This window comes from Manis javanica, chromosome 6 (assembly GCF_040802235.1).
Source record: "Manis javanica isolate MJ-LG chromosome 6, MJ_LKY, whole genome shotgun sequence".
NCBI classification, from domain to species: Eukaryota; Metazoa; Chordata; class Mammalia; order Pholidota; family Manidae; genus Manis; species Manis javanica.
Genome location: NC_133161.1, coordinates 87,557,102 through 87,580,479, shown reverse-complemented (window position 1 = coordinate 87,580,479; position 23,378 = coordinate 87,557,102). Strand labels below are relative to the sequence as shown.

Here is a 23,378-nt window from a genome sequence, read left to right as displayed (position 1 = left end):
AAATTAAGTAAATATTTGGGAATATAGGGATTTACACCATTTGGAAATTATTGAAACTGCTCAATTTCCACCAGTGGAAATTAAAACCATTCTCAAATTTGAGAAACTACTGGAAGTTCAGAGAAGCTTTCCAAATGCCACTGAAATCATTGTGTGTGTATTGCCAACTCCTGAAATTTACTTTTTTTTTTTTTTGAGAGGGCATCTCATATTTATTGATCAAATGGTTGTTAACAACAATAAAATTCAGTGTAGGGGGGTCAATGCTCAATGTACAATCATTAATCCATCTCAAGCCTAATTCTCGTCAGTCTCCAATCTTCTGAAGCATAACGAACAAGTTCTTACATGGTGAACGAATTCTTACATAGTGAATAAATTCTTACATGGTGAACAGTACAAGGGCATTCATCACAGAAACTTTCGGTTTTGATCACGCATTATGAACTATAAACAATCAGGTCAAATATGAATATTCGTTTGATTTTTATACTTGATTCATATGTTGATCCCACATTTTTCCCTTTATTTTTATTATTATTTTTATTTCTAATATAAAATGCTGAAGTGGTAGGTAGATGCAAGATAAAGGTAGAAAACATAGTTTAGTGCTGTAAGAGAGCAGATGTAGATGATCAGGTGTGTGCCTATGGACTAAGTATTAATCCAAGCTAGACAAGGGCAGCAAAACATCCATGGATGCAGAAGATTTCTCTCAAAGCAGGGGGGATGAGGTTCTGAGCCTCACCTCTGTTGATCCCCAATTTCTCACCTGATGGCCCCCCTGCGACTGTGCCTGTCTTAGGTTGTTCCTCCCTTGAGGAATCTTACCCGTCTCTGGCTAACCAGTCATCTTCCGGGGCCATACAGGGAAATGTAAAGTTGGTAAGTGAGAGAGAAGCCATATTGTTTGAAAAGGTTAGCTTTTTACTTCTTTGCAGATTTATGCCCTGTGGCTTCTATGCCCAGCTCTTGTCTCGAGGTATCTTTACCACCTGGAGGAATTATGATACTTGGTAAATTCGATATGAGGCACGAATTCTATTTAAGGGTTGTAATTAGGAAGGAAGAAGAAAAGCTATAGATGTAGCATATGGAAGAAAACATAGGAGGATTGATTATTTCTTTGACATATCTTCTTGTAGAGTACCTCAAGTATGTATAGGTTTTAAACTACTAACTAATTTGCCCACACATATTAACATAATAGGAATACGGTGACATAAACAAAGCTAATCTATAATAACATCCATCTCCAGTGAAGCCAAGAAAACCATTTAGGCACCCTAGGCATTTGTGAAAATTTGTCTATGATATGATGGATATTGTCCAACTGTACTTGAACAGTCTGAGAAAAATCAGACAAATTAAAGCAGTCCATTTCTGGGATCTGTTCACATCCCATATGTTCTTTTAACCGTAGATAGTCTATAGTCATAAGATTTTAGAGTGCTACAACTTGCACCCCTCCCAACTCCTGGTTGAGTTCCAACAGTACAGATCCGGTCAAATTCGTTGTCTCACTGTATGCACATGCCAGCCTAGACATTTCCCTCCTCATTCCAATGGCAAGTCCAGGAAATGGTGGGGTGGACTGGATGCAGCCACAACCGCAGCATCGTCCGGATCCCTGTGGAGGCTTTTTGATGATTATCCCCTGGCACGAGTCCTCCAGAGACTGCTGATGCCGGAAGCTCCTCCTCATATCGTATCTTAGTTCATTTTCTGGGTATCCAAGCTAGGCCTTGATCTTCTGCATAGAAACAAACAGACCCTTTCCACACTTTGACATACCCTCTATACCACTGTGCAGAACTCATTGGAGGTCAGCACACAGGGACTGCTTTTTTTTTTTTTTTTTTTATTAAGAGAAAGGAATATTATCAGAAAAGAGTACCTCCATAGCTGATCATCTGACACCCTTTAAGTGATCAACATTAAGGATATTTAAAGCATGCGTTGATCTTTGATTTACCAATAGTTTTATCCTATCAAGGAGTAATCCCGCTTTTCTTTCTTTCTCTTTTTTTTTTTTTAATCTTTAATCTACACTTACATGAAGAATACTGTGTTTACTATGCTCTCCCCTATATCAGGTCCCCCCTAACAACCACATTACGGTTACTGTCCATCAGCTTAGCAAAATGTTGTAGAATCACTACTTGTCCTCTCTGTGTTGTGCAGCCCACCCTCCCCTTTCTCCCTCCCCCGCCATGCATGCTAATCTTAATACCCCCCTTTTTCTTCCCCCCCTTATCCCTCCCTGCCCACCCGTCCTCCCCAGTTCCTTTCCCTTTGGTACCTGTTAGTCCATTTTTGGGTTCTGTAATTCCGCTGCTGTTTTGTTCCTTCAGTTTTTCCTTTGTTCTTATACTCCTCAGATGAGTGAAATCATTTGGTATTTCTCTTTCTCCGCTTGGCTTATTTCACTGAGCATAATACTCTCCAGCTCCATCCATGTTGCTTCAGATGGTTGGATTTTTCCACTTCTTATGGCTGAGTAGTATTCCATTGTGTATATATACCACATCTTCTTTATCCATTCATCTACCGATGGACATTTAGGTTGCTTCCAATTCTTGGCTATTGTAAATAGTGCTGTGATAAACATAGGGGTGCATCTGTCTTTCTCAAACTTGATTGCTGCATTCTTAGGGTAAATTCCTTGGAGTGGAATTCCTGGGTCAAATGGTAGGTCTGTTTTGAGCATTTTGATGCACCTCCATACTGCTTTCCACAATGGTTGAACTAATTTACATTCCCACCAGCAGTGTAGGAGGGTTCCCCTTTCTCCACAGCCTCGCCAACATTTGTTGTTGTTTGTCTTTTGGATGGCAGGGATATTGGTGTGAGGTGATACCTCACTGTAGTTTTAATTTGCATTTCTCTGATAATTAGCGATGTGGAGCATCTTTTCATGTGTCTGTTGGCCATCTGTATTTCTTTTTTAGAGAACTGTCTGTTCAGTTCCTCTGCCCATTTTTTAATTGGGTTATTTGTTTTTTGTTTGTTGAGGCATGTGAGCTCTTTATATATTTTGGACGTCAAGCCTTTATCGGATCTGTCATTTTCAAATATATTCTCCCATACTGTAGGGTTCCTTTTTGTTCTGTTGATGGTGTCTTTCGCTGTACAGAAGCTTTTCAGCTTAATGTAGTCCCACTTGCTCATTTTTGCTGTTGTTTTCCTTGCCCGGGGAGATATGTTCAAGAAGAGGTCACTCATGTTTATGACTAAGAGGGTTTTGCCTATGTTTTTTTCCAAGAGTTTAATGGTTTCATGACTTACATTCAGGTCTTTGATCCATTTTGAGTTTACCTTTGTATATGGGGTTAGACAATGGTCCAGTTTCATTCTCCTACATGTAGCTGTCCAGTTTTGCCAGCACCATCTGGTGAAGAGACTGTCATTTTGCCATTGTATGTCCATGGCTCCTTTATCAAATATTAATTGACCATATTTGTTTGGGTTAATTTCTGGAGTCTCTAATCTGTTCCACTGGTCTGTGGCTCTGTTCTTGTGCCAGTACCAAATTGTCTTGATACTATGGCTTTGTAGTAGAGCTTCAAGTTGGGGAGTGAGATCCCCCCTACTTTATTCTTCTTTTTCATGATTGCTTTGGCTATTCGGGGTCTTTGGTGTTTCCATATGAATTTTTGAATTATTTGTTCCAATTCATTGAAGAATGTTGTTGGTAATTTGATAGGGATTGCATCAAATCTGTATATTGCTTTGGGCAGGATGGCCATTTTGAGGATATTAATTCTTCCTAGCCATGAGCATGGGATGAGTTTCCATTTATTAGTGTCCCCTTTAATTTCTCTTAAGAGTGACTTGTAGTTTTCAGAGTATAAGTCTTTCACTTCTTTGGTTAGGTTTATTCCTAGGTATTTTATTCTTTTTGATGCAATGGTGAATGAAATTGTTTTCCTGATTTCTCTTTCTATTGATTCGTTGTTAGTGTATAGGAAAGCTACAGATTTCTGTGTGTTAATTTTGTATCCTGCAACTTTGCTGTATTCCGATATCAGTTCTAGTAGTTTTGGAGTGGAGTTTTTAGGGTTTTTTATGTACATTATCATATCATCTGCAAATAGTGACAGTTTAACTTCTTCTTTGCCAATCTGGATTCCTTGTATGTCTTTGTTTTGTCTGATTGCCGTGGCTAGGACCTCCAGTACTATGTTAAATAACAGTGGGGAGAGTGGGCATCCCTGTCTGGTTCCCGATCTCAGAGGAAATGCTTTCAGCTTCTCGCTGTTCAGTATAATGCTGGCTGTGGGTTTATCATATATGGCCTTTATTATGTTGAGGTACTTGCCCTCTATTCCCATTTTGCTGAGAGTTTTTATCATGAATGGATGTTAAATTTTGTCAAATGCTTTTTCAGCATCTATGGAGATGATCATGTGGTTTTTGTCTTTCTTTTTGTTGATGTGGTGGATGATGTTGATGGATTTCGAATGTTGTACCATCCTTGCATCCCTGGGATGAACCCCACTTGGTCATGGTGTATGATCCTTTTGATATACTGTTGAATTCTGTTTGCTAATATTTTATTGAGTATTTTTGCATGTACATTCATCAGGGATATTGGTCTGTAATTTTCTTTTTTGGTGGGGTCTTTGCCTGGTTTTGGTATTAGGGTGATGTTGGCTTCATAGAATGAGTTTGGGAGTATTCCCTCTTCTTCTATTTTTTGGAACACTTTAAGGAGAATGGGTATTATGTCTTCTCTGTGTCTGATAAAATTCCGAGGTAAATCCGTCCGGCCCCGGGGTTTTGTTCTTGGATAGTTTTTTGATTACCATTTCAATTTCTTTGCTCATAATTGGTTTGTTTAACTTTTGTGTTTCTTCCTTGGTCAATCTTGGGACGTTGTATTTTTCTAGGAAGTTTTTCATTTCTTCTAGGTTTTCCAGCTTGTTGGCATATAGGTTTTCATAGTAGTCTTTAATAATTCTTTGTATTTCTGTGGAGTCTGTCGTGATTTTTCCATTCTCATTTCTGATTATGTTGATTTGTGTTGATTCTCTTTTTCTCTTAATAAGTTTGGCTAGAGGCTTATCTATTTTGTTTATTTTCTCAAAGAACCAGCTCTTGGTTTCGTTGATTTTTGCTATTGTTTTATTCTTCTCAATTTTGTTTATTTCTTCTCTGATCTTTATTATGTCCCTCCTTCTGCTGACTTTAGGCCTCATTTGTTCTTCTTCTTCCAGTTTTGATAATTGTGATATTACACTATTCATTTGGGATTGTTCTTCCTTCTTCAAGTGTGCCTGGATCGCTATATACTTTCCTCTTAAGACTGCTTTCGCTGCGTCCCACAGAAGTTGGGGCTTTGTGTTGTTGTTGTCATTTGTTTCTATATATTCCTTGATCTCTATTTTGATTTGTTCATTGATCCATTGATTATTTAGAAGCATGTTGTTAAGCCTCCATGTGTTTGTGAGCCTTTTTGTTTTCTTTGTAGGATTTATTTCTAGTTTTATACCTTTGTGGTCTGAAAATTGGTTGGTAGAATTTCAATATTTTGGAATTTACTAAGGCTCTTTTTGTGAGCTAGTATGTGGTCTATTCTGGAGAATGTTCCATGTGCACTTGAGAAGAATGTATATCCTGTTGCTTTTGGATGTAGAGTTCTACAGATGTCTGTTAGGTCCATCTGTTCTAGTGTGTTGTTCAGTGCCTCTGTGTCCTTACTTATTTTCTGCCCAGTGGATCTACCCTTTGGGGTGAGTGGTGTGTTGAAGTCTCCTAAAATGAATGCATTGCAGTCTAATTCCCTCTTTTGTTCTGTTAGTATTTGTTTCACATATGCTGGTGCTCCTGTGTTGGGTGCATATATATTTAGAATGGTTATATCCTCTTGTTGGACTGAGCCCTTTATCATTATGTAGTGTCCTTCTTTATCTCTTGTTACTTTCTTAGTTTTAAAGTCTATTTTGTCTGATATTAGTACTGCAACCCCTGCTTTCTTCCCACTGTTGTTTGCCTGAAATATATTTTTCCATCCCTTGACTTTTAGTCTGTGCATGTCTTTTGGTTTAAGGTGAGTTTTTTGTAAGCAGCATATAGATGGGTCTTGCTTTTTTATCCATTCTATTACTCTATGTGTTTTGATTGGTGCATTAAGTCCATTTACATTTAGGGTGACTATTAAGAGATATGTACTTATTGCCATTGCAGGCTTTAGATTTGTGGTTACCAAAGGTTCAAGGTTAGCTTCTTTAGTATCTTACTGCCTAACTTAGCTTGCTTATTGAGCTGTTATATACACTGTCTGGAGATTCTTTTCTTCTCTCCCTTCTTATTCCTCCTCCTCCATTCTTCATATGTTGTGTGTTTTGTTCTGTGCTCTTTTTAGGGGTGCTCCCATCTAGAGCAGTCCCTGTAGGATGCCCTGTAGAGGTGGTTTGTGGGAAGCAAATTCCCTCAGCTTTTGCTTGTCTGGAAATTGCTTAATCCCGCCATCATATTTAAATGATAGTTGTGCTGGATACAGTTTCCTTGGTTCAAGGCCCTTCTGTTTCATTGCATTAAGTATATCATGCCATTCTCTTCTGGCCTGTAGGGTTTCTGTCGAGAAGTCTGATGTTAGCCTGATGGGTTTTCCTTTATAGGTGACCTTTTTCTCTCTAGCTGCCTTTAAAACTCTTTCCTTGTCCTTGATCCTTGCCATTTTAATTACTATGTGTCTTGGTGTTGTCCTCCTTGGATCCTTTCTGTTGGGAGTTCTGTGTAATTCCATGGTCTGTTCGATTATTTCCTCCCCCAGTTTGGGGAAGTTTTCAGCAATTATTTCTTCAAAGAGACTTTCTAACCCTTTTCCTCTTTCTTCTTCTTCTGGTATCCCTATAATACGAATATTATTCCTTTTGGCTTGGTCACATATTTCTCTTAGTGTTGTTTCATTCCTGGAGATCCTTTTATCTCTCTCTATGTCAGCTTCTATACGTTCCTGTTCTCTGGCTTCTATTCCTTCAACGGTCTCTTGCATCTTATCCATTCTGCTTATAAATCCTTCCAGGGATTGTTTCACTTCTGTGATCTCCTTCCTGACATCTGTGATCTCCTTCCGGACTTCATCCCACTGCTCTTGCATTTTTCTCTGCATCTCGGCCCACTGCTCTTGCATTTTTCTCTGCATCTCTGTCGGCATGTTCATGATTTTTATTTTGAATTCTTTTTCAGGAGGACTAGTTAGGTTTGTCTCCCTCTCAGGTGTTGTCTCTGTGATCTTTGTCTGCCTGTAGTTTTGCCTTTTCATGGTGATAGAGATAGTTTGCAGAGCTGGTACAAGTGACCGCTGGAAGAGCTTCTCTTCTTGTTGGTTTGTGGCCTTCTCCTGGGAGAATAGCGACCTCTAGTGGCTTGTGCTGGGCAGCTGTGCGCAGACAGGGCTTCTGCTTCCTGCCCAGTTGCTATGGGGTTTATCTCCGCTGTTGCTGTGGGCTTGGCCTGGCTGGGGCTGTTCCTCCAAAATGGTGGAGCCCCGTTGGAGGGGGAGCGGCTGGGAGGCTATTTATCTCCGTAAGGGGCCTCTGTGCTCCCTGCTGCCCAGGGGGGTTAGAGTGCCCAGAGATCCCCAGATTCCCTGCCTCTGGTCTAAGTGACCTGTCCTGCCCCTTTAAGACTTCCAAAAAGCACTCTCCAAACCAAAACAACAACAGCAGCAATGAGAGAGGGAACAGAAAGAAAAAAAAAGGAAAAAACACGCGATTTTTTTTTTTTTGTCCTCAGGTGCCGGTCCTAGGCACCCGCTCACTGGTCCTGCTGCCCTGTCTCCCTAGCAGCAGGGTCCCTGTCCTTTCAAGGCTTCCAAAAAGCACCCACCTATCGGTCCCGCAGGGAAAGAACACTCGATATTCTTTGTCCTCAGGCGCTGGTCCCAGGCACCCGCTCACCTGCCTCCCTAGCACTGGTGTCCCTGTCCCTTTAAGGCTTCCAAAAAGCACTCGCCAAAAAGAGAGAAAAAAAGGGGAAAAACGCGCGATTTCCTCCGTCCTCAGGTGCCGTTCTCAGGCACCCGCCCACCGGTCCCACAGGGAAAAACGCGGGATATTCTTTGTCCTCAGGTGCCGGTCCCAGGCACCTGCTCACCAGTCCCGCCGCCCTGCCTCCCTAGCACCGGCGTCCCTGTCCCTTTTAGGCTTCCAAAAAGCGCTCGCCAAAAAGAGAAAAAAAAAGGGGAAAAACGCGCGATTTCCTCCTTCCTCAGGTGCCAGTCTCAGGCACCCGCCCGCCGGTCCCGCAGGGAGAAACGCGGGATATTCTTTGTCCTCAGGCGCCGGTCCCAGGCACCTGCTCACCGGTCCCTCCACCCTGCCTCCCTAGCAACGGGGGCCTGTCCCTTTAAGTCTTCCAAAAAGCACTCGCCAAAAAAAAAACCGCTCCGGTTTCTTTCCACCCGCCGGGAGCCGGGGGGAGGGGCGCTCGTGTTCCGCCCGGCCGGGGCTTGTATCTTACCCCCTTCGGAAGGCACTGGGTTCTTGCAGGTGTGGATGTGGTCTGGATGTTGTCCTGTGTCCTGTGGTCTCTATTTTAGGAAGATTTTTCTTTGTTATATTTTCATAGCTCTATGTGTTTTTGGGAGGAGATTTCCACTGCTCTACTCACGCCGCCATCCTGGCTCCGCCCCACAAAGTCCATTTATCATTTTTTATATTAAAAGTTTAAATTATGATATCATTGCATATTGGAAGTACTTTCAGATGAACAGATGAGAACATTACCAACTTAAAATCCTTTCAGACTGATTAATATCTTCAGTTTTTTAGACTTCCCAATATTTTTTTATAAAATGACTTTATAAGATGTTTTTAGATAATCACATTTTAAAGCAAAACAACCCAATGTTTGTAATCAAAATTATTTATTGCATACTTTTTTATCCCTATAGAAATAAATTCAAGGATTCTTAAAAATTAATGAGTTTTTAAGACAAAACGGCATTTGAAAATTAAAGCCTTTTCCTCTCTTTCATAAAGGTGCTAAATTTTTGTGGAATTAATTTATTGAACTCAGCTGTTTTTTTCCTAAATATCTTAGGAACGTTTTTCTAAATAATGGGAATTAGAATATAAGATTACACATAAGTTAGTAATCAATACATAGTAAATAATCATCAAAGTGTAGTCATTTATGGTTGTGATATAGATGTCGTTTATGGATGTAAGAGTAGTTAGAATAAAACAGCTATTGTCTGCATTGTCAAGTTAGGAGATAGTAAAAAGAATATGGGAAAAGTTGAAATTTGTGTTGAGAGTGTGGAGGTGTCTACATATAAACTCTAATTAGCATGCATGGAAAATTTGTGGCCACTCTGTAGAAGGATAACATGTACGTTGAGCCCGTTTTCTTAATACTCTTTTTTGGTATATAATTATAATTTCTAAATACTCTTCAGAAGTTGTCTGTTTACTTAACATTGTAAACTTGTTTGTATTTTTAGTATATATTCAGCATCAATTTTACTCAATTATTTGTGTAAAAATAACCTTTTTTAAAGAAAGCCTTACATTTTCCTTATGTGGTTATATAGTATAGCATATATGATTTTTTTGAACTCATATTTCCTTTTCTCTGGGTTGCTATACCTATTTTAATGAGAGATGTTAACTTTTGTCTATTTTTGTTTTTTGATTGAAAGCTTATGATTTCTTTAAAAATTCCCATAAAAAGTTCATGTGTTAATTATTCAAGCAAATGTGTGTTTTTTTAAATTTCTATAAAATAAGTCCTTGTGTGACTCTCTTAGCATTCATGGGTAACTGAAGTGTCGATTAACCTATACGTTTTATGGAAATACCAAGTAATTAAGTATGAATATTTGTAAGTGGATGAGCTCTGTGATTAAGTTTTCTAAATATGGCTTATTAATATGCAAATAATTTGTTATATATTGGAAGTTTGCTGGATTTATTTGAAGGAAAATTCAAATGGAATTACTGCTCTGATTAAGATTTTTTAAATTCAGAGTTACTTTTATTTCTTTTTACAGACCGACAGAAATGTGACTGTCATCTTTCTCAGTGAAATTGTCTGGGAAAAGTTCCGTCCAAATACTGGGTGCTTTGAGCCATTTGTCTTGTATTTTCCTGATTATAGCATAGGTAAATTTTAAAACATTGTTTTGAGAAATGATATTCATACAGTTGTTTTTGGTGTTTGAATAATTAGTATGTTCAAACGGGAATACTTAAGTGTCTTACTCTGTTCAGGTTTGCTTTCAATCTAAAAATGTTGCAAATGTGTCTGTGCTTTCAGAGGTTTGATTTTTGAACTATGAGGATTATTCTCATATAATTACTAAAATTTTTTGAAAGAGCAGTCTGACATATGTGCTCATGGTATATTTTCACATTTTTTGGTTGGTACATTAAGATGTATATATTGAGATTATAACATTCACACAGGTAAGAATCAAGACTAGGTTGACAGAGCACATTTAAATTGTATGGAAATCTTTATTTACCATGTGGTTGGGTTAAGTACAAAGAGGAAAGTATTTTTTGATTTTGTAAATCTTATTTTTCATTACTGCACTTCTTGTAGTACCAGCTGCTAACCCTTGTATTTATTTCTTTTTGGTTTGTATTTAATCTTAAATTTCATAAATCTTGATTATTTTTATCTTTGGAAGAACACAGTAGCTTTTATGTTGCTGAATAGCTTTGTAGATTAATACTGTATTGTCACTGTACAAGTGTGAAACTTCTGATGCAAAATTTATAACTGTGAATCATAAGGTGGTTAGCAGGCTATAAAAAAATAGCATTCCTTGACCTTGGCCTCATTAACGCTATTCTTATGAACTAATCAGCTATAACATTTATTGTTAAGATCAACACATTTTTGTCTGTTTCACAAGAACAGCAATCAAGTACACTATCTGCTTTTGCTAATTAACCGAGATCAGAAAAAGTAACCAATATAGGTGAAGGGAACCCTTCTTTTCAGTAGCATCTCTTCCATGGATATGACAAAATAAGGAGAAAAGGGTAGAAAGAAAAGGAATAATTCAAAGTATTTCATTAAAAAAATTCCTTTGTACCTATGTCATTACTGTTTGATGTTTTTCCCATTAACTTTGTACCTATGTCATCACTATTTGAAATGTTTCTCATGACCTATTTTAGGCTTAAATGCTGAAAAATTAATAATTTAAGAAAATTAATAGAAAATGCTGATTTTCTACATCTTAGTGAAGTTGGATTAAAGTATGGTATAACAAATTATAGAATTTGATTAAATTTTAAAAGTAAAGATACAAAGCAGCATAGATGGAGAGAATTTGAAGTCATAAATAATTAAAGTGACCTTGACAATTTTAGAGAGTGTAGGCTAGTAGATTTTTAAAAAGTATCTAATAATGGAACCAAGTTTAATCTGATTATTAAATTTTAGGGCCTTTTACATATCAGACTTCTTTTTTCTTTAAAGCAAAACACTATAATCACATAAAAGGCATTCAAAAAAGAAACAATTGATAAGCCAAATTATAGTCAGAGTAAGTAAGCATGGAACCAGAGTGAAGGGGTAATATTAGTGGCTGTCATCCAATCATAAGTTGATATGCATGTCATTATAATGTTTTGGTTTAGTTATTGAATTAGTCAGGATAAGTTATGCTCTAATAAATAGTCTGAAAGTCTCACTGACTTAGAGTTTCCTACCTCACAACCTTTGCGTTACTGTTGGCCGACAATTTGCCTTATACAGTTATTATAAACTTCATAATACATTATTATTGTTTGGGCTTAAAAGAAAAAGACAAGAAAGAAAGTCTTTTTTATTGTTTATTCTGCTTGAGATTTGTTGAGCTTGGAGGACTGAGTGTGTGTTAGACCACTTGATATTGCCCCAGTGAATTTCTGTTCACTTATTTAAATCTTAAATATTTAATTTTTTTCTGTGTTTTATTTGGGATAATTTTTATTTCTCTGTCTTAAAAGTTCACTGACCTTTTTCTACAAGAGCCTAATCTGCAGTTAATCTCATCCAGTGGAACTTTTCATTGCAAATCTCATGCTCTTGTTTTCTTTGTCTCCGTGAGTATATGAGCATATTTATAATAGTTGTTTTAATGGCCTTGTCTACTAATTCTGTTCCCTATTTCATTTTGGGTTTGTTTCTGGACATTTTTTCTCTACTATGGGTATTCATTATGCTTCTTCTTGTGTTTAGTAATTTTTGTCAAATGATAGTATTTTTTTGTTGTTATATGTTGGACTTTTTTTGCTAAGCATGTAAGGCACTTGACGGTATAGCTCACCCCTTTAAGGCTATTTTTAAGCTTTCCTAGAGAGAGGATTTAGAGTAGCCAGGGCTAATTTTAGTTTCACCTCTAAGGTATAACCCTTCTTGGATCTCTGCTGAATACCCCATGTATTCAGCATAGTTTCTCCATGACAACTGGTGGCAGAATGAACAATTCAAAGCCCTAGTAATTGTTTGACTTACAGCTCTCTGCTAATTATTTTTCCCCAGAAGCTGTTCTTGTATGGCCTGTGACATTTTATTCTGTTCATATACAGATAGGTATTCAGACAAGATTCAAGGGGAACCCCTGTGCAGATTTCTGGAGTCTTTCTTTGCATAGCTCCCTTCGCTCATGTATGCTGCCCTGCAAGTTCTGGTTGACTTAGCTCCCTCTACTCTGATCTCAGTTTCCTCAATTTATTGAGATTACTGGGCTCTTTTTGCAACTCTGCTGTTCTACAGTTCTAAAACTACCACTAGTTAGAAAACCTGGCTGGTGGTAGGACTTACCTCATTTATTACCCCTTTTTGAGGTATCACAGTCTTTTGTTGCCTATTGTTTGGTGTCTGAAAATAATTTTCTAATATATTGTCCATTTCTTAGTTTATTACAGGAGAGCATTTTTGGAATCTCTTGCTCCTTCCTCATGACTAGAAGCAGAAGTCCGTCTCCAAGTTAGAAATGGTTGTTCTTTCTATGTTAGACCATACTTGGATAGCAAAATTTTAAGACAACAGGAGATCAACCAAGTGGTTGCTCCTTCCTTTCATTTACTACTCTGTTGGTGCAGTGTCTTCAGCTTTCTGTTAGCAACGGGATATTTCGTAAATTTAAATAGTCCTAGACTATTGGAGTGGCTTTCTTAATGTGGAGTTATACCCTGAGATTTTGTCGGTAGTCTGTAACTAAGCAGCTGGTTTATTTTATAGCAACATAATGAATGTCCTAATTCTTCTAAGACTTTCACCGGAACCGAAATGGGCCAGTGGTAACACCTGATCAACTTTCAGATCAGTTGAAGGCACTGAGGGTCACCTGGAAGGGATATCTAGAGAGAGAGATTCAGGAGGAGCTTAGAAGTACAGCCAGAACTGGAGACTTAACTGTCTTCCGTATTTCGTCATCTGTGCATTTATAGATGAACTTTTTTTGCCTGTGTTATGTACATCTGTCTGAGCATCCATTCCTTTCCTATTTTCCTTCCTCATTCCTTTCTCCCATCTATCTAGTTATTTGATAGCTTTTATATACACATATCTTTATCTCCAAGTTTTAAGCCATCTTTTAGAAGTTTTCAGTTTATCTAATACTTAGTTTTAAAAAGCATAGTTTTAAAAAGCTTAGTAACATTAAATTTAGATATGTTATTAGAATGTAAAAATAAATAGACTCAAGTCAAGTTTTGGACTTCGTGTATTTTTTTCACTGGTTGTGATATAAAAATGCAGATAGTCTCCCATCTGGAATTCCTTCAGGATAATATTCTAAGCATGAAACTGGGCTTTGAAATTTAAAAAAATTTTTTTGTTTGTTTTTGTTCAACTGCCATGTTTAAAAGATCTCTTTAAGGTAGCTATTTCTAAATTTCTGTTCATGAATATTCATGATAGGTCATATATCTTGTGTGATCTTGCACCTTCATCTAACTGGTTGTGAGGAAGAAGAGAGTAGTTAAAGTCAGGGATGGTGGTAAATGGCATCGTATCCATGGTAAAAATGCTAACTTAGTGAGGTCCTTAAACAAAAGGAAATTGACATGATCAGAACATCTTATAAGAGTTTTTACTTGAAAGTATTATAAAAGTCCTGAACCTTGTTGAACTAGGTTTAAATTACTAGTCATATTCAAAGAGCTCTTAACTGAGGAGCCTAAAGAGACCATTGCATCAAGAAGTCAGAGGGAATTGCAATAAGAAGTGAATGACTAATTGATTCATGTACTGTAACTGGGAGATTTTGAATAATAAGTAGTTGTTTCTCTTTAATTTTAACTGCCTCTATGGTATATTTCTAGCAGGGTGAAATACAAGTTTAGTACTCTGAATGTATGGTACTGTATAAAGGGTTTAAGATAAAAGAAGAGAAATCCTAGGAAGAAAATGTGTTTTATAAAAGGGTAATGACAAAGTAAAGGTTTTCATTTTTAAAAATTCATGAACTCTTTTCATTTTACAAAAAATGAGCATTTTCCAGTTTGGTGGTAGTTTACATAATACCCCTTTGTTTTTTTCTCATTGATTTTAAGAGGCAGAAAGATAAACTAGAATATGTATTATTTTTCACCCTTTTTGTTGATTTTGCCCTTAGTTTCTTGAAATTTTATTTAAATGTCATTTAATATTGTCTTAAGCAACATTTAGTAACTTTGAGAACATTAGATGCATAATTCTTACACCTCAGGTTAAAAATTTGCATTACTTTTCTATTCTAATTTCATAATAGTTATATTCCTTAATAATTGCTAGGCCTGTTTGTTTACTGTTTTAAATGTTTGTTATAAAATGCTATGCCATGTTAATCATTGTAAGTTCATTTGTGTCTTGTGAACAGGGAACCTTCAAAAGATCCTGTCGCATGATCATCCTCCAGAGTATACTGCCGATTTCTATGCTGCCTACATTAATATTCTCCTGGGAGTTTTCTACACCGTCTGCCGGGATTTGAATGAGCTCAGACATCTGGTGAGTAAGCATTCTGCTTTAAAAAAATGTACATCTCATAATATTTTTCCATGTTGAAATGGTATGAGATAGGTAGAAGCTGAAAATTTATTCTGGAAACTTGGATATGGCTTTTAGAGGCTAGTATACAATAAGAAGGTAGAGCCTGTGGGTAAGTATAAATTTGATCAGAAAACTTTTATTCATTTTAGTTACTTCTTTTTACTCTTCCTTAGGAGTGATTTTGCTGTTTTCTCTAATTGAAGAAAATGTAGAACACCATTAAAATCAAAATAAAGAGTAATAGAAAAGAGGTGTAAGAACTTTTTTGCATCTCTGTTAATTTTCTTCTAACATTTTTTTTTCAGGTTTTATGTATGTAGTAATAGTGTTCTGGCATTAGATGAACTTGATGAACTTGAATATTGTCAGAAGTTCTAATTACAGGTTTTTTCCTAGCCACTGACCTTGAGTTAGTAATCTTTATCTAAAGCATCACTTCTAATATGTATGTAAAAGATCACTTAAAAATTTCTTTTATAACAATAGAAGAGCTTTTTTATATTTCACAGGTAGTTTGGAAAATGATCATATTTACTTTAATTTTTCTTTGATCTTTCTACTTTAATTGTGGGGATGTGAGAGGAGAAGGCAAAAATTTCTGGTTTCTCTTTTAGAAGACCTCAGTTAATACTTAAGATCTTATCTCAATGTAACAGAAAAAAGTAATATATTAAAGGCTGCAAAGCAGTTACTTTCAAAGGAAGAGATTCTAGCACATTTTCTTTGCTTTGAAAGTGTTACTTAGAGGGATTCACTGTGTGTTTGAATGTCATTTAAAATTGTGTTCCATTTAGTATGTTTTTAGAGGCTTTAGATTTTAGGCCTCTTCTGATTTCAATATGGATATCAAGTATCTTCTGAGTAGGAGAAAGAACCCAGAGGACAAGCTGTTCTAGTTCAAGTTCATCTCTAACATCTCTCCAGAAGTCAGCTGTCTTGGATTCCTGGCACCAAAGAGAAATGACAATAGACGGGGCTTACAGAGCAAGGAGAGAGAGAGGGGTGGTCAGTGACCGTCCCTGGGTGAAATAGAGTTGGGAACAAATACTCATCTTTGTTTGTCGGGAACAAACTAAACTCTCTTTCCTAGGAAATGACCTGCAGTTACCACTCCTTAGCGCTGATGTCCTTGAATCTTGTGAGAATCTTTGCTGACAGCCATTTCAAAGTAGATTAATAAAGTACAAGAAGGAAGAACTATTTAGGGAAACTATTTCTAGGAAAGAAATGTAAAAGGAGAAATAATATATTTAAATATGGTATTTTATAAAGTCCTTTGAGTTTAAATGAGAAATAGTTTTATTTAGGGATGGGGTTGCAGGGTTTTTTTTTATTATTACATCATGTTCATAAACTTGAAGCTTGACGTATGGTTTAAGCGTTTACTGCTACCAGTAATACTAATCAGTACAAGAAATGATCTTTAAGCACTGGAGAAGAAAGCAGCATGTTGTTATTTTTCTCCATATGTAGAACACAGGATAATAAAGATAATTTCCCTTTTTTCTTCAAATGGATGCTGTTATATGTTTCAAAGTTCAAAAGTTGCATATTTCTTGAAAGTTTAATAAATCACCTGCAGAAGATTCATTCAGGCATGTTTCTTTGTATGTGCACACATCAAATTTATTCCATTTCAAACCCTTTCCCTCTCGATATCATAATTGTCTTAGAAATTACTCAGGTAAATGAATTGCTTAGCCAGAGCTTATTAATCTTTTAGAGTGCAATTCTAAGCTTCTGATGCCTGTTTCTGTTGTTTTGTTTTATTTGGCTTTGTGGCTAGTGACATAATGACTAAGAAAAGGTTGTCAAATAATTGAAGTACATATGGTAGAATGAGCAAAGGGCTTAATATTAAAAGACCTTAGCTCTGTTACTTACCATGTGTGTCATGTGGAGTATACTTAATTTTCTGTACTTCAGTTTCCTCATTTCTATAGGGAGACCAAGATTTCTAAGAATACATAACTCAGATTATTTTTATGAGTATAAAATGAAATACTGTATTAAAGGCTCATAAATAATAAGTATCTAAAAGATAACATTTTCATTTGAATAAATATTTTCCCTTTAAAATACAGATAATTCCTAGGAGTATCATTTACTTTTTCTGAATTATTTTACTTAAATAATACTGCTGTTTTTCCTTTGGCCAGGACCCAGCAATTCCTAGGGAATAGAAATTTTGCTCCTATTTCTGAGAATGGGGCTATGTATATTTGAAGAGAGGGAGGAGTAGGTACTGGGCAGCAGGATAGTGAAGGGGGCGGCACAGAGATGCTGCTAAAGTACAGGTAGTCTGCTGTCCCCCACATAACTCAGCTGTCTCGCATGCCTAAGGTAATTTTTATTTCAAAGGGTCATGATGTTCTCAAATCTCAATTCTGTGATGTTTTTTTTTTTTTGAGAGGGTATCTCTCATATTTATTGATCAAATGGTTGTTAACAACAATAAAATTCTGTATCTGTGATGTATTTTTTAAACAATTTTTGTTTTGATGAGGAAGAGATTATCAGAATTCTGAAACGTTTGCAGATCTATTTTTTAGCTGTCAGTGGACTCACGAAAACAGTATACACTAATGTGTTTGTACACGTTAGTTATTTTTCCTTATTTCAAAATGATTGTATGCTAGGGAAAAATGGTCCTTGAGAACTTAAATTATTAGATTATAAAATTTTGTGAATAAAGAATCTTGAGGTCTGGTTCCAGAGCATATGCTCATAAGCACTGTACTACACTGCCTCTTAAATAATAGCTGACTTCATTGACTACTTAGTGTATGCTGGGCCCTGTTCTAAACCTTTCATCAGTATTAACCCAATTCTTTTTTTTTTTAATTTCATTTAAATTTTAATTTTTTTAGTAAGTATTATTGATACACACTCTTATGAATGTTTCATATGAAAAACAATGTGGTTACTACATTCACCCATATTATCAAGTCCCCACCCACACCCCAATGCAGTCACTGTCATTCAGTGTAGTAAGATGCCACAGATTCTCTATTTGCCTTCTCTGTGCTATACTGTCTTCCCCATGACCCCCCACACCATTTATACTAAACATAATACCACTCAATCCCCTTCTCCCTCCCTCGCTCCCCACCCGCCCTCCCACATTCCTCCCCTTTGGTAACAGTTAGTCCCTTCTTGGAATCTGTGAGTCTGCTGCTGTTTTGTTCCTTCAGTTTTGCTTTGTTGTTATACTCCACAAATGAGGGAAATCATTTGGCACTTGTCTTTCTCTGCCTGGCTTATTTCACTGAGCATAATATCCTCCAGCTCCATCCATGTTGCTGCAAATGGTAGGATTTGTTTCTTTCTTATGGCTGAATAGTATTCCATTGTGTATATGTACCACACCTTCTTTATCCATTCATCTACTGATGGACACTTAGGTTGCTTCCATATTTTGGCTATTGTAAATAGTGCTGCAATAAACATAGGGGTGCATATGTCTTTTTGAATTTGAGAAGTTGTATTCTTTGGGTAAATTCCAAGGAGTGGGATTCCCAGGTCAAATGGTATTTCTGTTTTTAGTTTTTTGAAGAACCTCCATACTGCTTTCCACAATGGTTGAACTAGCTTACATTCCCACCAGCAGTGTAGGAGGGTTCCCCTCTCTCTGCATCCTCACCAGCATTTGTTCTTCTTAGTCTTTTCGATGCTGGCCATCCTTACTGGTGTGAGGTGATATCTCATTGTGGTTTTAATTTGCATTTCCCTGATGATTAGTGATGTGGAGCATCTTTTCATGTGCCTGTTGGCCATCTGAATTTCTTCTTTGGAGAATTATCTCTTCATATCCTCTGCCCATTTTTTAATTGGGTTATTTGCTTTTTGCGTGTTGAGGCATGTAAGTTCTTTATATACTTTGGATGTTATCCCTTGTCGGATATATGTCGTTTACAAATGTATTCTTCCATACTGTAGGATGCCTTTTTATTCTGTTGATGGTGTCCTTTGCCATACAAAGCTTTTTAGTTTGATGTAGTCCCATGTGTTCATTTTTGCTTTTGTTTCCCTTGCTTGAGGAGACCCGTTCAGGAAGAAGTTGTTCATGCCTATATTCAGGAGATTTTTGCCTATGTTATCTTCTAAGAGTTTTATCGTTTCATGACTTACATTCAGGTCTTTGATGCAGTTCGAGTTTACTTTTGTGTTAGGGGTTAAACAATAATCCAGTTTCATTCTCTTGCATGTAGCTGTCCAGTTTTGCCAATGTCAGTTGTTAAAGAGGCTGTCATTTCCCCATTATATGTCTATGGCTCCTTTATTGTATATTAATTGACCATATATATCTGCGCTCTCTAGTCTGTTCCATTGGTCTCTGTTCTTGTGCCAGTACCAAATTGTCTTGATTACTGTGGCTTTGTAGTAGAGCTTGAAGTTGGGGACTGTAATCCCCCCAGCTTTATTCTTCCTTCTCAGGATTGCTTTGGCTATTCGGGGTCTTTTGTGGTTCCATATGAATTTTAGAATGATTTGCTCTAGTTCATTGAAGAATGATGTTGATGTTTTGATAGTAATTGCATTGAATCTGTAGATTGCTTTAGGCAGGATGGCCATTTTAACAATATTAATTCTTCCTATCCATGGATGTGTTTCCATTTATTGATATCTTCTTTAAGTTCTCTCATGAGTGTCTTGTAGTTTTCAGGGTATAGGTCTTTCACTTCCTTGGTTAGGTTTATTCCTAGGTATTTTATTCTTTTTGATGCAGTTGTGAATGGGATTGTTTTTCTGATTTTTCCCTTTGCTAGTTCATTGTTAGTGTATAGGAATGAAACGGATTTCTGTGTATTAATTTTGTATCCTACAACTGCTGAATTCAGATATTAGGTCTAGCATTTTTGGAGTGGATTCTTTAGGGTTATTTTATGTACAGTATCATGTCATATGCAAACAGTGACAGTTTAACTTCTTGCTTTCCAATCTGGATGCACTTTATTTCTTTGTGTTGCTAATTGCTGTGGGGAGGATCTACAGAACTATGTTAAATAACAGTGGGGAGAGTGGGCATCCCTGTCTTGTTCCCAATCTTAAAGGAAATGCTTTCAGCTTCTCGCTGTTAAGTATGATGAAGGCTGTGGGTTTATCAGATATGGCCTTTATTATGTTGAGGTACTTGCCCTCTATACCCATTTTATTGAGAGTTTTTATCATGATTGGATGTTGAATTTTGTCAAATGCTTTTTCAGCATCTATGGATATGATCATCAAGTGGTTTTTGTCCTTCCTTTTGTTGATGTGGTGGATGATGTTGATGGATTTTCTAATATTGTACCATCTTTGCATCCCTGGAATAAATCCTGCTTGCTCATGGTGGATGATTTTTTTAATATATTTTTGAATTTGGTTTGCTAATATTTTGTTGAGTATTTTTGCATCTATGTTCATCAGGGATATTGGTCTGTAATTTTCTTTTTTTGTGGTGTCTTTGCCTGGTTTTGGTATTAGAGTGATGCTGGCCTCTTAGACTGAGTTTGGAAGTATTCCTTCCTCTTCTACGTTTTGGCTAACTTTAAGGAGAATGGGCATTCTGTCTTCACTATATGTTTGATAAAATTCAGTGGTGGAACCATCTGGTGCAGGGATTTTGTTGTTAAGTAGTTTCTTGATTACCAATTCAATTTCATTGCTGGTAATTGATCTGTTCAGATTTTCTGTTTCTTTCTGGGTCAGCCTTGGAAGGTTGTATTTTTCTAGAAAGTTGTCCATTTCTTCTAGGTTATCCAGTTTGTTAGCATATAATTTTTTTCATAGTACTCTCTAATAATTCTTTGTATTTCTGTGGTGTCTGTAGTGATTTTTCCTTTCTCATTTCTGATTCTGTTTATGTGCGTAGACTCTCTTTTTCTTGGTAAGTCTGGCTAGGGGTTTATCTATTTTGTTTATTTTCTCGAAGAACCAGCTCTTGCTTTCATTGATTCTATTGTTTTATTCTTCTCAATTTTATTTATTTCTGTCAAATCTTTATTATGTTCCTCCTTCTATTGACTTTGGGCCTCATTTGTTCTTCTTTTTCTAGTTTCGTTAATTGTGAGTTTAGACTGTTCATATGGGATTATTATTCTTTCCTGAGGTAGGCCTGTATTGCAATGTACTTTCCTCTTAGCACGGCCTTCACTGCGTCCCACAGATTTTGCAGTGTTGAATTATTGTTGTTGTTTGTCTCCATAAATTGCTTGATCTTTGTTTTTATTTGTCATTGATCCATTGGTTATTTAAGAGCATGTTGTGAAGCATCCATGTGTTGGTGGGCTTTTTCATTTTCTTTGCGAAATTTATTTCTAGTTTCATACCTTTGTGGTGTGAGAAACTGGTTGGTACAATTTCAATCTTTTTGAATTTACCAAGGCTCTTTTTGTGGCCTAGTATATGATCTATTCTTGAAAATGTTCCATGTGCACTTGAGGAGAATGTGTATTCTGCTGCTTTTGGGTGTAGAGTTCTGTAGATGTCTGTTAGGTCCATCTGTTCTAATGTGTTGTTCAGTGCCTCTGTCTCTTTATTTTCTGTCTGAGTGATCTGTCCTTTGGAGTGTGTGGCGTGTTGAAGTCTCCTAGAATGAATGCATTGCATTCTATTTCCCCTTTTAATTCTGTTAGTATTTGTTTCACATATGTAGGTGCTCCTGTGTTGGGTGCATAGATATTTATAATGGTTATATCTTCTTGTTGGACTGACCCCTTTATCATTATGTAATGTCCTTCTTTGTCTCTTGTGACTTTCATTGTTTTGAAGTCTATTTTGTCTGATACAAATACTGCATATCCTGCCTTTTTCTCCCTATTAGTTGCATGAAATATCTTTTTTCATCCCTTCACTTTTAGTGTGTGTATGTCTTTGGGTTTAAAGTGAGCCTCTTGTAAGCAGTATATAGATGGGTCTCGTTTTTTATCCTTTCATTGACTCTGTGTGTTTTGATTGGTGCATTCAGACCATTTACATTTAGGATGATTATCAATAGGTATGTACTTATTGCCATTGCAGGCTTTAGATTTGTCATTACCAAAGGTTCAAGGTTAACTTTCTTACTGTCTGAGAGTCTAACTTACCTCACTTAGCATACTATTACAAACACAATCTAAAGTTTCTTTTTTTCTCCTCCTTTTTCTTCTTCCTCTATTTTTTATTTATTAGGTATCATATTCTGTGCTCTTTGTCTATCCCTTGATTGACTTTGGGGTAGTTGATTTAATTTTACATTTGAGTAATTAACTGTTCTACTTTCTTTACTGTGGTTTTATTACCTCTGGTGACAGCTATTAAACCTTAGGAACACTTCCATTTATATAGCAGTCCCTCTGAAAGACACTGTAGAGATGGTTTGTGGGAGGTAAATTTTATCAGCTTTTGCTTATCTGGAAATTATTTAATCCCTCCTTCAAATTTAAATGATAATCTTGCTGGATACAGTAATCTTGGTTTGAGACCCTTCTGCTTCATTGCATTAAATACATCATGCCACTCCCTTCTGGCCTGTAAGGTTTCTGCTGAGAAATCTGATGATAGCTTGATGGGTTTTCCTTTGTATGTGTTCTTATATCTCTCTCTGACTGCTTTCAGTAGTCTGTCCTTATCCTTGATCTTTGCCATTTTAATTATTATATGTCTTGATATTGTCTTCTTTGGGTCCCTTGTGTTGGGAGATAATGTGCACCTCTGTGGCCTGAGAGAGTATCTCCTTCCCCAGATTGGGGAAGTTTTCAGCAATTACCTCCTCAAAGACATTTTCTGTCCCTTTTTCTCTCTCTTCTTCTGGTATCCCTATAATATGAATATTGTTCCATTTGGATTGGTCACACAGTTCTCTCAATATTCTTTCATTCTTAGAGATCTTTTTTTCTCTGTATCTTAGCTTCTTTGTACTAGTCTTCTCATATTCTATTTCATTTATCGTCTCTTCCACCGTCTCTAATCTGCTTTTAATACCTTCCATTGTATGTTTCATTTCTGATACTGTGTTTTGTAGTGATTGGATCTCCGACCAGAATTCATTTCTGAGTTCTTGAGTATTTTTCTGTACCTCCATGAGTATGTTTATGATTTTTATTTTGAAATATTTTTCAGAAAGATTCATGAGGTTGATTTCATTTGACTCTTTCTCTGGTGTATTTATAATTTTACTTTGAACCAGGTTCCTTTCACTTTTCATATTTGTATGTGGCACCCCCTAGTGCCCAGAAGCTCTACTCTCTGGAGCTCCTCAGCCCCTGGAGAAATGTCAGAGTTCGCAGGGTAGCAGTGTTGGTGCCTTGGGGGAGGAAAGAGCTGTTTGCTGCTTTCTGGCTGCTATGCCTGTTTCCACTGCCAGAACCAGTGGGCTGAGTACACAGGTATAAGCCTCTATGCTTTGAGTTTGTAGCTGCTGTCGGCGG

General features: G+C 36.7%; 1 protein-coding gene across 4 annotated transcripts in view; it reads left to right on the top strand.

Annotated features, from left to right (window-relative positions):
• ORC5 (origin recognition complex subunit 5) overlaps positions 1-23,378 on the top strand; it is an 89,431-nt gene that overhangs the window by 15,306 nt on the left and 50,747 nt on the right. For all 4 annotated transcript variants that reach the window (XR_012132371.1, XM_073238980.1, XM_037001408.2 and 1 more), the window contains 2 exons: positions 10,004-10,115; positions 14,816-14,946. Coding sequence is in view for 3 of the 4 variants with exons in the window: in XM_073238980.1 (XP_073095081.1) it covers positions 10,004-10,115; positions 14,816-14,946 (243 nt within the window). In the remaining variant the exon portion in view is untranslated. The remainder of the gene's footprint in view (positions 1-10,003; positions 10,116-14,815; positions 14,947-23,378) is intronic.